The following is a 14329-nucleotide window of genomic DNA, read 5'->3' as shown; positions in this document are numbered from 1 at the left end:
CCCCCCCCCCACCTCTCAAAGTCCACGCCAACCACTCCCCAGAGGTTTGTATTTCCTAATTCTTCCATAAACAAAGCAGAGCCAATTTGCTTCAACTACAGAGAGATCTGGAATCTGGACTTGACGGCTTGCCATCGTTTCTACGAGGAAATTCCAAGCCACTGAACTGTGTCACCGGGATCTTCGTCGAAGAAAACCTCGGATGAAGGTAGGACGGTATTTATTGTTAGGAACAAACTAAGCTAAGCTTTCTTAGAGGTGATTTGAACATGGGTTCCCCCACCTCCACCCCCCCCCCGCTTGAAAATATCTTTTGAACAGAAGAGAATGGCATTCAAGCTGCTGAGAAGCTGTGTTTTCAGCGGCCGACTTTTGAAGTGAGTTTCCCTATGAGCTTGTTTCTAAAAGGTGCTGATTTGGGAGGAAAGTTGTGGAAAAGAGATTAGGGAAAAGGGCAGATCCAACATTCTTATATTTCCCATCCACATTTAAGAGTTCAAGTTGATCGTGACGATTAGAACTTTGTTTTTGGAAAGAATCTGTAATGGTTAGTAAGCCGATGAAGTTCAGGAGGCTGATCTGCAAATGAAAGCATTCATATTTTATAGAATAGAATAGAATAAGAAATAGAATAAAATAGAGAATTAATAGAATAGAATAAGAAAGAATAGAATAGAATACAACAGATATTGGAATATAGAATAGAATAGAATAGAATAGAATAGAATAGAATAGAATAGAATAGAATAGAATAGAATAGAATAGAAATAAAGAATAGAGTAGAGTAGAGTAGAGTAGAGTAGAGTAGAGTAGAGTACAATTAAAGAATGGAATGGAATGGAATAGAAATAGGAATAGAATAGAATAGAATAGAATAGAATAGAATAGAATAGAATAGAATAGAATAGAATAGAATAGAAAATAGAATAAAATAATTAATAGAATAGAATAAGAAAGAATAGAATAGAACAGATATTGGAATATAGAATTAGAATTAGAATTAGAATTAGAATTAGAATTAGAATTAGAATTAGAGTAGAGTAGAGTAGAGTAGAGTAGAGTAGGGTAGGGTAGGGTAGAGTAGAGTAGGGTAGGGTAGGACAGGACAGGACAGGACAGGACAGAACAGAATAGAATACAACATATATTTGAATATAGAATAGAATGAATAGAATAGAGTAGAGTAGAGTAGAATAGAATAGAGATAGGATAGAATAGAATACAACAGATATTGGAATATAGAATTAGAGTAGAGTAGGTGGGAAGGTAACAGCGTTCCGTGCGCCTTTGGCATCCAGTCATGCCGGCCACGTGACCACGGAGACGTCCTCGGACAAGCGCTGGCTCTTCGGCTTTGAAACGGAGATGAGCACCGGCCCCTAGAGTCGGAAACGACTAGCACGCATGTGCGGGGGAAGCTTTACCTTTACCTTTAGAGTAGAGTAGGATAGGATAGGATAGGATAGGATAGGATAGGATAGGATAGGATAGGATACGATAGAATAGAATATAGGGTAGGATAGGATAGGATAGGATAGGATAGGACAGAACAGAACAGAATAGAGCTGGAAGGTACCTTATAGGTCATCTAGTCCAGCCCCCTGCCCAAACCATCTAGAAAAAACTATCTAGAAAAAAAATGCAGGTAGTCCTCAAGTTACAACCACAATTGAACCCAAGATTTGAACCCAAGAAAAATTTGTTAAGTGAGTTTTGCCCCATTTTATGACCTTTTTTGCCGATGTGGTAAAGCGAATCACTGCAGTTGTTAAGCTAGTAACCCGGTTGTTAAGTGAATCTGGCTTCCCCCATTGACTTTGCTTGTCAGAAGGCCACAAAAGGGAATCGCGTGACCTCAGGACACTGCAGCCACGGTCGTAAATATGAACCAGTTGCCAAGCACCTGAATTCTGATCATGAGGATGCTGCCATGGTCGTAAGGGTGAAAAACGGTTATCAGTCCCTTTTTTCAGCACTGTTGGAACTTTGAACAGCCGCTAAATGAACTGTTGTAAGTCAAGGACTTCCTGTATATAAAGACTATATATATATGTGGGGGGGGGGAGAAATTTGATGAGTGGAGGGAACCCCCTCTAGCCAGTGTTTAAGGCTGGGAAAATTGCTGACCCTGATCTGCTGTGTTCACCTACAAGGGGACCTCTGTGCCTGATAGAATTGCAGAGGTTTATAGCATTAAGAAAAAAGCATTCTTCTCTCAAGATCAAACTTCATTAATTTTCTAAATATAATTCCCTCCCCAACCAATGGGACGACAATGACCCCTTGAAATGGTATAGGGCAGGGGTAGGCAACCTTGGCTCTTTTACGACTCATGGACTTCAACTCCCAGAATTCCTGAGTCAGCTGACTCAGGAATTCTGGGAGTTGAAGTCCATGAGTCGTAAAAGAGCCAAGGTTGCCTACCCCTGGTATAGGGTTTCCTGCCTAGGCAGGGGGTTGGACTAGAAGACCTCCAAGGTCCCTTCCAGCTCTGTTATTTTATTCTATTCTATTCTGTTCCTCTTTTCTATCTAACCTATTTTATCCTGTCATGTCCTATCCTATCCTATCTTATCCTATCCTAATTCTGTCCTATTCTGTTCTATTCTATTCTATTTCTTCATTATTCTATTCTATTCTACGTTATTCTGTTCTGTTCTATTCTATTCTATTCTATTTCTTCATTATTCTATTCATTATTCTATTCTATTCTATTCTATTCTATTCTATTCTATTTTCTATTCTATTCTATTCTTCATTCCTATATTCTATCCTATCCTATCCTATCCTATCCTATCCTATCCTATCCTATCCTATCCTATCCTATCCTAAGTGCTTAAGATTACTATTAAAAAGTGACTCCCGTCCCATTCCTCTTTGCTCTGCTAGCCCAGCACTTCTCTCTAATCCCTCCAGGGTCTGACCTGGTCCAACATGCTCCTCCTCCTGCTGCTGCTGCTGACTCCCAGCTTGGTCCTTTGTGAGGTCAATGTCACCGTGGTGTGGGAAGACGCGCCGTCCACCGTCAGCCCCTTTGTAGACATGCAGAAGAAAATTAACGATCTGTGGCTGAGTTTGCTGTACCCCCAGCTATACGACGACATCATCAAAGCCAACCGGACCGCCTACGCTTGCTGCGCGGTCAAGCCCAGTAGCAAATTAGCGGCGGAGAAACCTCAGGTGACGGGTCAGGTTTTGTTCAAGCAGGGCTACCCCCATGGAAAGCTGGAGGTCATCTTCTACCTGGACGGCTTTCCCATGGCCACATCGGCCAGGGCCATTCACGTCCACCAGTACGGTGACCTCAGTGACGGCTGCGATTCGGCCGGAGGTCACTACAACCCTTTGGAAGTCAACCACCCGAACCATCCTGGGGATTTTGGGAACTTTAAACCTAAAGATGGCAAGGTTGAAAAATTCAGAGGGAACCTCAAAGCCACCCTCTTTGGACCCCAGACCGTTCTGGGTAGATCGGTTGTGATCCACGAGCAGGAAGACGATTTGGGGAAGGGCGGCAACAAAGGCAGCCTGGAGCACGGAAACGCCGGCCTGCGTCTAGCCTGTTGTGTCATCGGCACCTGCAAGGGGGACCTGTGGGGCAAGCATTTGCCTAAAGTCACCGCCAAAAGGAAGAAAAGGGTTACAAAAGCGGGGGTCCCTTGAGCGTGGCCGGCATCCCGAAGGCCGATCCGCCGAGTTTCATCGCTGCTGATTACAAACCACTGCGCCTCTTCCGAAAATGTTAAAAGGGGGCCCTCTCCTGTAGTGAATTCCTCACTCTGTAAGCGGGTTAATAATAAAGGAGAGCAGCGCTAGTTTGTCAGTTAATATCTGTGCTTTTTCTTTTTTCTTTTGAGGTGGGGGAGCTTGAAGAGTTAGTTTTTAGGTGTTAAAAACACGCTTATGTTTCGGTCTAGAAACCTTAAATAATAATAATAATAATAATAATAATAATAATAATAATAATAATAATAATAATAATAATAATAATAATAATAAGAAGAAGAAGAAGAAGAAGAAGAAGAAGAAGAAGAAGAAGAAGAAGAAGAAGAAGAAGAAGAAGAAGAAGAAGAAGAAGAAGAAGAAGAAGAAGAAGAAGAAGAAGAAGAAGTTGGAAGGGACCTTGGAGGTCATCTAGTCCAACCCCCTGCTCAGGCAGGAAACCCTATACCATTTCAGACAAATGGTTGTCCAGTCTCTTCTTAAAAACCTCCAGTGTTGGAGCATTCACCGCTTCTGGAGGCAGGTTGTTCCACTGGATAACTGTTGTAAGTGCCAGGAAGTTTCTCCTTAGTTCCAGGTTGCTTCTCTCCTTGACTAGTTTCCATCCGTTGCTTCTTGTCCTGCCTTCGGGCGCTTTGGAGAACAGCTTGACTCCCTCTTCTTTGTGGGCAGCCCCTGAGATACTGGAAGACTGCTATCATGTCCCCCCTCGTCCTTCTCTTTATTAAACTAGACATACCCAATTCCAGCAACCGTTCCCTATATGTTTTAGCCTCCAGTCCCCCAATCATCTTTGTTGCTCTTCTCTGTACTCTTTCTAGAGTCTCGACGTCTTTTTTACATCGTGGTGACCAAAACTGGATGCCGTATTCCAGGTGTGGCCTTACCAAAGCATTGTAAAGTGGTATTAGTACTTCACTTGATCTTGATTCTATCCCTCTGTTAATGCAGCCTAGGACTGTGTTGGCTTTTTTGGCAGCTGCAGCACACGGCTGGCTCATATTTAAGAGATTGTCCACTAGGACTCCGAGATCCCTCTCACAGTTACTACTACTGAGCAAGGTACCACCTATACTATACCTGTGCATTTGATTTTTACTGCCTAAATGCAGAACCTTACTTTTTTCATCACTGAATTTCATTTTGTTAGGTAGTGCCCTATGTTCAAGTCTGTCCAGCTCCTCCTGTATCTTAAGCCTGTCTTCTGGAGCGTTGGCTATTCCTGCCAGCTTACACGACTCTGTTTCCAGGGTGCCGTATCTCTTGAAAGCATCCCAAGAGCAACAGTGCTGCTGGAAGAAGAAGAAGAAAAGAGAAAATAAAATAAAAATTCTTTTGACTAAGGTGATCAGCACTATTTCCCTGCCTCCCTAGAATGCATAAATAGGGGTTGGTTTTTTCCCCCTCTCCGTCTTTTCCCCTTTGAGAAAGATGGCTGGACCAGACTGATAACGGCTTGTGCCAAATCGTGTCTGAAGGGAGTTTGTACATGATTTGTATTTTAAACCTTCGGATCTGTTATTTTCATCCTGCTTATACGCGTTCAGTTTTGGCTTTCTTCCTCTCTCTCTCTTTTTTTTTAAATCTTCTTAACTTGAGTTATCCGCAATACCTATAGCCGTCTCACAATTCGAAACGAGGCTTTTACAAGCATAATCTTGGATTTTAGCAGGGTGTCAAAATAAAATAAAATAAAATAAAAGCCCCAACGAGACTGTTTGGAAAGTTTTGCAATAGGGGACCCATCCGGTCAACTTGGGCAAGGCTGATTACACAACAGAAATAAGTATTTATTTTTTTCCCCTTCTTCATACGGTCCTCCCAAAACACATTCGAGTACGCGGCGTTACAGCTGGAAGCAAATGGCATTTTTCATTCCAACGTTGCTCTGCTTTTTCCCATTCTCAGCTACCTCAGGTTTTTCGGAAAAGCTCGCGCTAGGTCAGCGTCTCTCCATTTAAGTCGATGGATTTGGGTCCATTAGAAAATGAGCTGGGAGTCGTGCCAGCAACAACGCAAATAAGCGGGGATGTTTGGGAAATGAAGTCTGGCAGGACTTAACGCCTGTGTTTATTCACTTGAAAACAACGGCAACCAGTCGTTTGGAAGGGATAAACTGAAATTAACTATTTCACCCACTCTCCCAACCCCCCAACCCCACCTCCCTGGAGTATCCTGGTGTGCTGCTCACATTTTGTAGAAGGACTGGCCGTGAAAAAGGGCATCAGCCTAGCATCGCTACGTAGCCACAAATTACATCTCTCTTAACCACCATTGACCCTCGTTTAGCTCTAACCAAGTGCCAAGTATTAGTTTAGAAATGCCTATGCGTACGTTTTTAGCAACATATCAGTTAAATCACAGGTGGATCCGGGTCTTCCATGCCCGACTCATCTTCATTTCTTGTTAGTTTTCCAAATTTTGCACAGTGTGAGAGGATTCTTGCAAAGCATCCTCAGACAGCTACAACAGCTCAGTCTCTGGCCGTTTGAAGCTATGATGGCATTGAAAAAAGGGACTCATGATCATTTTTCACACCGACGGCCGTTGCAGCATCCCCAGGGTCACGTGATCAAGATTGAGACGCTGGACAACTGACTCATGTTTATGACGGTCGCAGTGTCCCGGGGTCATGTGATTATTTTTTGTCACCTCAGACAAGCTAAGTCAATGTTTTGAAGCCGGATTCACTTAACAACTGCATTACTAAACGAGTGCAGAGATTCGCTTAAGAATCCTGGCAAGGAAGATCATAAAATGGGGCAAAACTCACTTAACAAATGTCTCACTTAGCAGCAGAAATTTTGGGGGTCAATTGTGGTTGTACAGTGAGGACTACATGTATACCTGTATCCTCAATTATCATGTTGGAGGGAGGGAGGGAGGGAAGGAGAGAAAGAGGGAGGGGAAATCAAAAATAATTTTATGAAAAGTGCAAAAATAATTTAATTGGAAGTTTATTTTGGTAGAACAGGACATTTCTGAATACACCAAAACCCCAAATCCTTACAAAATTGCCCAACAGGTCCAAGTTCCTCACTGCAGGATCACAAATATAGTCAAGGAAGACTTGGAATACTTTATTGTTTAACACAAGCATCACATCTTCCGAGCATAACCCAGCTGCAACAGTTTGTACAATTCAAAACATAAAACAGTCCTAAAAATAAAATACATAAAAATATCATCCAATATTTTAAGGTTAAAAAGTCACATTTTAATCATTGTAAAAGTTACAAAAGTAATGATACAATACCATGATGAAAGTTACAAAAGTAATGATACAATACCATGATGAAAGTTACAAAAGCAATGATACAATACCATGATGGGTTAAATAGTTCACTAATTTAAAATGACATTTTTGATAAAAAGGTGAGGTGTAAAAGAAACAATAGTTGTTATCAAAATATTTCTCTCAGAAGAAAGAAAATGCAACTTCAGTGTTCAAATACATGAATGTCATCACAGGTATCTCTTGGTGAAGAGATGGTGATAAGAACAGATACATAACAACAGGCAAAAGATAACATATCTTGTCTACCATAAGCATCACAACTACTTAACAGTAAATCAGGAGTAAAACTCAGCTTTATTACAAAAAATATACATCAAACAGAATGTTACCAAATCCAAATTCCATTTCGAGATATTTCAGAAACAAAAAGATAAATGTGTGTGACAGAAGAAATCAAAATTATTGAGGTGACAGCCACATACTGTGTGTCATGATTATTTACCAGTCAAAACATAACTTACACATTTTAAACAACAGCCAAGGATAAAATTATTCCCAGGTGGAAAAATAGAAATCTTGTATCAATCACTGGCCACACACTGGTCATTTAAAAGGGCCAATGAGGTTTGCTTTCTGGTTCTAAGAACCATTGCCATGGCTAAATTTATGCCAGGCAGAAAACTATGAAATCTATTATAAATGACCGGCACACCTAGCATTAAAAAGGGCCAGTGAGATGTTTTCTAGTTCCAAGAACCAACATCATCCCTCAATTAAGCCAGGCAAGAAATCTACTCAGGGTTTCAATGGCCACATCTAGAATTAAAAAGAGCCACAGAGATTTATTTTCCAGTTTGAGGACCTAATGTCTCACCCTAGCAAAAAATCTAATTAATTTATTGAGATGGCAATACCTCTTAACAAAGTTCGACACCAGATTTACTTTTGCTTCTAAGAGATCTGGCTGCTACTGACATTATATCTCAGGGTATGAATGTGGGAGGGAAGCGATCCAAAAGGATCCCCTTCCAGTTTGAGACTCAGCTGAGGATCCTCAGGGACTGGAGGAAGCTTGTAGTTTAGCACTGTCGACTCCTCCAGTGTGGTTCGTCCTGGCTACTCACTCAGGGACCGAAAAGTCCTCCCTCCCAGTGTAAGTCCCACAGAGCATCTGCTCAGGGACCGAATGAGCCTGGGAGCTGACTGGCCGCCTTCTCATTCAGGGTGGGGGTCCCAGAGTGGTAACTCAGGGACTGAAAGACCCCCCTCGGGAGGGGAAAGGGATGCTTAGGCACCGACCCTTGGCCACGCCTCCTTCAGCCCCTGCCACTCAGCCCAGTTACAGGAAGCTTTCCTCCTCCGCTGACCTCCCCAGCCAGCCACCACCACCAATGGGCCCTTGGCCCTCTGCCCTTCGGCACGGCCAATTCACCCGACGCTCTTTCTCCCGGGCCGTTGGCTGCAGGGATAAGTAGCCCACAGCCAATTGGGCGGCAGGCCGAAGACACGGTGATGCAGGCGCAGCGTGCGATGGGGGGATCGCTGGGCCTGTGGGCTGCGGCTGATCCTCAGGTTTCGGGGCCTTGCAACTCTCTTGCCAGGACCGGAAGGAGAGTGGTGGCAGGAGTCACAGCCGCTGGGGCCACTGGGGGGGGCAGTTTGGCAAGAGTGTGTTGGGGGGACTAGGGAAGGAGGGCCAGGAGCCTCAAGCAGGCTTCACAAACACACCTTGGCTCGCAACTCAAACGAAAGAGGGGAGGAGCAAGGCCAGTGTAGGAGAGGCGGTGGGCTGGGGGCACAGGTGAACAAAAAGTCAGTGTGGCATTTGCCCACACTTCCCTCCCAAGATGGTCGCAGTTCCATCAGCCCCCCCCTCCAGCCCTTGCCATTTGCCCATGCTTCCCTCCCAAGACGGTCACAGTTCCATCATCCCCCCCCAGCCCTTGCCATTTGCCCATGCTTCCCTCCCAAGATGGTCGCAGTTCCATCATCCCCCCCAGCCCTTGCCATTTGCCCATGCTTCCCTCCCAAGACGGTCGCAGTTCCATCAGCCCCCCCCAGCCCTTGCCATTTGCCCATGCTTCCCTCCCAAGATGGTCACAGTTCCATCATCCCCCCCAGCCCTTGCCATTTGCCCACACTTCCCTCCCAAGACGGTCGCAGTTCCATCATCCCCCCCCAGCCGTTGCCATTTGCCCACGCTTCCCTCCCAAGACGGTCGCAGTTCCATCATCCCCCCCCAGCCCTTGCCATTTGCCCACACTTCCCTCCCAAGACGGTCGCAGTTCCATCATCCCCCCCCAGCCGTTGCCATTTGCCCACGCTTCCCTCCCAAGACGGTCGCAGTTCCATCATCCCCCCCAGGGCTTGCCATTTGCCCATGCTTCCCCAAGACGGTCACAGTTCCATCATCCCCCCCAGCCCTTGCCATTTGCCCATGCTTCCCTCCCAAGACGGTCACAGTTCCATCATCCCCCCCCAGCCCTTGCCATTTGCCCATGCTTCCCTCCCAAGACGGTCACAGTTCCATCAGCCCCCCCCCAGCCCTTGCCATTTGCCCATGCTTCCCTCCCAAGACGGTCGCAGTTCCATCATCCCCCACCTAGCCCTTGCCATTTGCCCATGCTTCCCTCCCAAGACGGTTGCAGTTCCATCATCCCCCCCCCAGCCCTTGCCATTTGCCCATGCTTCCCCCCCAAGACGGTCGCAGTTCCATCATCCCCCCCAGGCCTTGCCATTTGCCCATGCTTCCCCCCCAAGACGGTCACAGTTCCATCATCCCCCCCAGGCCTTGCCATTTGCCCATGCTTCCCTCCCAAGACGGTCGCAGTTCCATCATCCCCCACCTAGCCCTTGCCATTTGCCCATGCTTCCCTCCCAAGACGGTCGCAGTTCCATCATCCCCCACCTAGCCCTTGCCATTTGCCCATGCTTCCCTCCCAAGACGGTCGCAGTTCCATCATCCCCCCCAGCCCTTGCCATTTGCCCATGCTTCCCTCCCAAGACGGTCGCAGTTCCATCATCCCCCCCCAGCCCTTGCCATTTGCCCATGCTTCCCTCCCAAGACGGTCACAGTTCCATCATCCCCCCCAGCCCTTGCCATTTGCCCATGCTTCCCTCCCAAGATGGTCCCAGTTCCATCATCCCCCCCAGGCCTTGCCATTTGCCCATGCTTCCCTCCCAAGACGGTCACAGTTCCATCATCCCCCCCCAGCCCTTGCCATTTGCCCATGCTTCCCCCCCAAGACGGTCGCAGTTCCATCAGCCCCCCCCCAGCCCTTGCCATTTGCCCACACTTCCCTCCCAAGACGGTCGCAGTTCCATCAGCCCCCCCCAGCCCTTGCCATTTGCCCATGCTTCCCTCCCAAGACGGTCGCAGTTCCATCAGCCCCCCCCAGCCCTTGCCATTTGCCCATGCTTCCCTCCCAAGACGGTCACAGTTCCATCAGCCCCCCCCAGCCCTTGCCATTTGCCCATGCTTCCCTCCCAAGACGGTCGCAGTTCCATCATCCCCCCCAGCCCTTGCCATTTGCCCATGCTTCCCTCCCAAGACGGTCGCAGTTCCATCATCCCCCCCAGCCCTTGTCATTTGCCCATGCTTCCCTCCCAAGACGGTCACAGTTCCATCAGCCCCCCCCAGCCCTTGCCATTTGCCCATGCTTCCCTCCCAAGACGGTCGCAGTTCCATCAGCCCCCCCAGCCCTTGCCATTTGCCCATGCTTCCCTCCCAAGACGGTCGCAGTTCCATCATCCCCCCCCAGCCCTTGCCATTTGCCCATGCTTCCCTCCCAAGACGGTCGCAGTTCCATCAGCCCCCCCAGCCCTTGCCATTTGCCCATGCTTCCCCCCCAAGACGGTCGCAGTTCCATCATCCCCCCCCAGCCCTTGCCATTTGCCCACACTTCCCTCCCAAGACGGTCGCAGTTCCATCATCCCCCCCCAGCCCTTGCCATTTGCCCATGCTTCCCCAAGACGGTCGCAGTTCCATCATCCCCCCCAGCCCTTGCCATTTGCCCATGCTTCCCTCCCAAGATGGTTGCAGTTCCATCATCCCCCCCCCAGCCCTTGCCATTTGCCCATGCTTCCCCCCCAAGACGGTCGCAGTTCCATCATCCCCCCCAGCCCTTGCCATTTGCCCATGCTTCCCTCCCAAGACGGTCGCAGTTCCATCAGCCCCCCCCCAGCCCTTGCCATTTCCCCGCACTTCCCTCTGACAGTCGCAGCAGCTACGCTGGCCTTGCTGTTCACCTGTGTGCGCCCCCAGCCCGCTGCCGTCCCCCGCACCAGCCTTGCTCTTCCTTCCCTCTTTCGTTTGAGTTGTCGGGTCCTGGAAGGGGATCCTTTTGGATCGCTTCCCACCCACCTTCATGCCCTCAGAAATAATGTCAGTAGCAGCCAGATCTCTTAGAAGCAAAAGTACCTTACAGTTCTTCTTTCCTTTTGTTTTTTTCCTCTGTTGTGTCGAGGAAGTCTTGTCTCTTTTGAGGAACCTTTGGCAGCAGATGTGCCATTGTTCCTCCCCTCAACCTCAAAGACTCAAAAACTACAATATCTTCTATAGATCAACGGACACACCTAGCATTAAAAAGGGCCATTGTGGTTTTATTTCTGGTTCTAAGAACCATTGCCAGGGCTAAATTGACACCAGGCAGAAAACTATAAAATCTATAATCCACCAACAGCCATGCCTAGGATTAAAAAGTGCCATCGAGGTGTTTTTTTGGGTTCTAATAACCATTGCCAGGGCTAAATTTACAGCAGGCATCTAGCATTTAAAAGGGCCGCTGAGGGTTTTTTCCTGGTTCTAAGAACCACTGCCAGGGCTAAATTTACACCAGGCAGAACACTATAAAATCTATTATTGATCAACAGCCACACCTAGGATTAAAAAGGACCATTGAGGCTTGTTTCCTGGTTCTAAGAACCATTGCCACGGCTAAATTTATGCCAGGCAGAAAACTATAAGATCTATATTCAAGCACTGGCCACACTGGTCATTTAAAAGGGCCAATGAAATTTGCTTCCTGTTTCTAAGAACCATTCCCATGGCTAAATTTATGCCAGGCAGAAAACTATAAAATCTATAATCCACCAACAGCCAAAGGCTAACAGGGCTTGAGCTGGAGACATTTTCATACTCTTTTTTTCTTTCTTCTTTTGCTTTTGTTTCTTCCTCAGATGTGCTCAGCAAGCGTTGTCTCTTTCCAGGAACTTTTGGCAGCAGGTATGAAATTGTTCCTCTCCTCAATCTCAGAGATTCAAAAACTACAAAATCTTCTATAGATCAACGGCCACATCTAGCATTAAACAGGGCCATTAAGGTTTTATTTCTGGTTCTAATTACCATTGCCAGGGCTAAATTTACACCAGGCAGAAAACTATAAAATCTATTAACAAGCACTGGTCACACTGGTGATTTAAAGGGGCCATTGAGGTTTTCTTTCTGGTTCTGATAACCATTGCCATGGCTAAAAATTATGCCAGATAATAAACTATAAAATCTATTACACTGGTCATTTAACAGGGCCAATGAGGTTTTTTTTCTGGTTCTAAGAACCATTGCCATGGCTAAATTTACACCAGGCAGAAAACTATAAAATCTGTTACCAAGCACTGGCCACACTGGTCATTTAGAAAGGCCAATGAGGTTTTATTTCTGGTTCTAAGAACCACTGCCATGGCTAAAATTACACCAGGCAGAAAATGATAAAATCTATTACCAAGCACTGGCCACACTGGTCATTTAAAAGGGCCAATGAGGTTTTATTTCTGGTTCTAAGAACCACTGCCATGGCTAAAATTACGCCAGGCAGAAAATGATAAAATCTATTACCAAGCACTGGCCACACTGGTCATTTAAAAGGGCCAATGAGCTTTTATTTCTGGTTCTAAGAACCAGCGCCAGGGCTAAAATTATGCCAGGCAAAAAACTATAAAATCTATAATCCATCAACAGCCGTGCCCAGGATTAAATAGGGCCATTGAGGAGGGTTTTTTGGGTTCTGATAACCATCAGCATGGCTAAATTTACAGCAGGCAAGAATGGTATAAAACCTATCATCTAAAGGTCAGTTGTGATTTGACTTGGTGAAGTAGCATTCTTGATGGAGATCCTATTCATTCTTGCGTTCCATTCCTCCTTCTTCCATCCGCACTGCTGGTTGACCACTCAGTCTTCTGTCTTCTAAGGTGGTGTAGAGTACAATCCTTTGAGATTAAAAAAAAACCCTAACGTTACCTCAGTTGCCACTGGAGTTTTACTCCTAAGAATGCACAGTACACACTGCTTACTATTACATCAGTTGCAGGTGTTACTTCCCTAGGAGGGACCATCAGGTAGTGGAAGACCATCCACCTCCCTCCATATCCCAAAACTTTGAAGAATACAAGACTCGGCTAAACTCACCTCACAGCGTAGGAGGCCACACAACAGCCAAAGGCTAACAGGGCTTGAGCTGGAGACATTTTCATACTCTCTTTTTCTTTCTTCTTTTGCTTGTTTCTTCCTCAGACGTGCTCAGCAAGCGTTGTCTCTTTCCAGGAACTTTTGGCAGCAGGTATGCAATTGTTCCTCTCCTCAGTCTGCAAAGCTAGAAAACCCTAACCTCTTTTATAGATCAACGGCCACAGCTAATATTAAAGATGGCCGTTGAGGTTTTATTTCGGGTTCTAAAAACCATCGCCATGGCAAGAAAACAATACCGCAATCAAGGAACGGTCAAAGAAGCTAACAACAAATCGCGCAACAAAGGACCTCCAAGACCATTTTCAACAACACTGAAAGAAGCCACTCGAACATAAACTGACAGCACACCACACTTCCTTCTACTAGCACTGATGATGTTCCCTAGTTGAGTAATGAAACGTCTACAAGAAAACCACCAAGCTCAGAGAGCACCAAGAATGCCTTTTTTCAACTGTGAGGTGGTCCCAAAGGATTGCCTTTCAGTTTGAGTCTCACTGAGGGGGTCCTCAGGCACTGGAGGGGGCTTGTAGCTGAGCGCTGTTGACTCTTCCAGTGTGATTCGCCCTCACTGCTTGCTCAGGGACTGAAAGGGTCACCCAGGCTGACCCCAGAGAGGACTTCCAGTGTGAGTCCCCCACAGTGTTTGCTCAGGGATTCAATGAGACAGGTAGCAGTTTGACTCCCGGGCTCATTCAGTGTGAGTGTCACAGAGTGGAAGCTCAGGGACTGGAAGACCTCCACCAGGAGGGGCATCACCACCATCACCATGCTTGTTGGTATGCAAGATACTCATAGGGCCCTGTCTGGTTCTAAGAACCACAGCCAATAGCTAAAATTGTGACAGGTCAGAAACTTTTTAAATTTTTTTTACCACTGATACTTTGTAAACAATTTTTGCAGGA

The 14329-nt window shown here is 46.4% G+C and overlaps 1 protein-coding gene across 2 annotated transcripts in view; it reads left to right on the top strand.

Annotated features, from left to right (window-relative positions):
- The window catches only part of SOD3 (superoxide dismutase 3), a 3932-nt gene extending 126 nt beyond the window's left edge, over nt 1–3806 (top strand). The window contains exons 1-2 of one of the 2 annotated variants that reach the window (XM_081332488.1): nt 1–208; nt 2917–3806. The exon at nt 1–208 is cut by the window's left edge and continues 126 nt beyond it. In XM_081332488.1, coding sequence (XP_081188614.1) covers nt 203–208; nt 2917–3663 — 753 coding nt within the window. In that variant the 5' untranslated portion in view covers nt 1–202 and the 3' untranslated portion in view covers nt 3664–3806. Of the gene's footprint in view, nt 378–2916 lie in introns of both variants that reach the window. The other variant, XM_081332489.1, reaches the window with a different exon arrangement.
- The last annotated feature ends 10523 nt before the right edge of the window (nt 3807–14329 follow it).

The sequence above is a fragment of the Vipera berus genome, assembly GCF_964194415.1.
Source record: "Vipera berus genome assembly, chromosome: 7".
Lineage (NCBI taxonomy): Eukaryota > Metazoa > Chordata > Lepidosauria > Squamata > Viperidae > Vipera > Vipera berus.
Note: the sequence above shows the minus strand (reverse complement) of the source record. Positions and strands in the feature narration are given on the sequence as shown.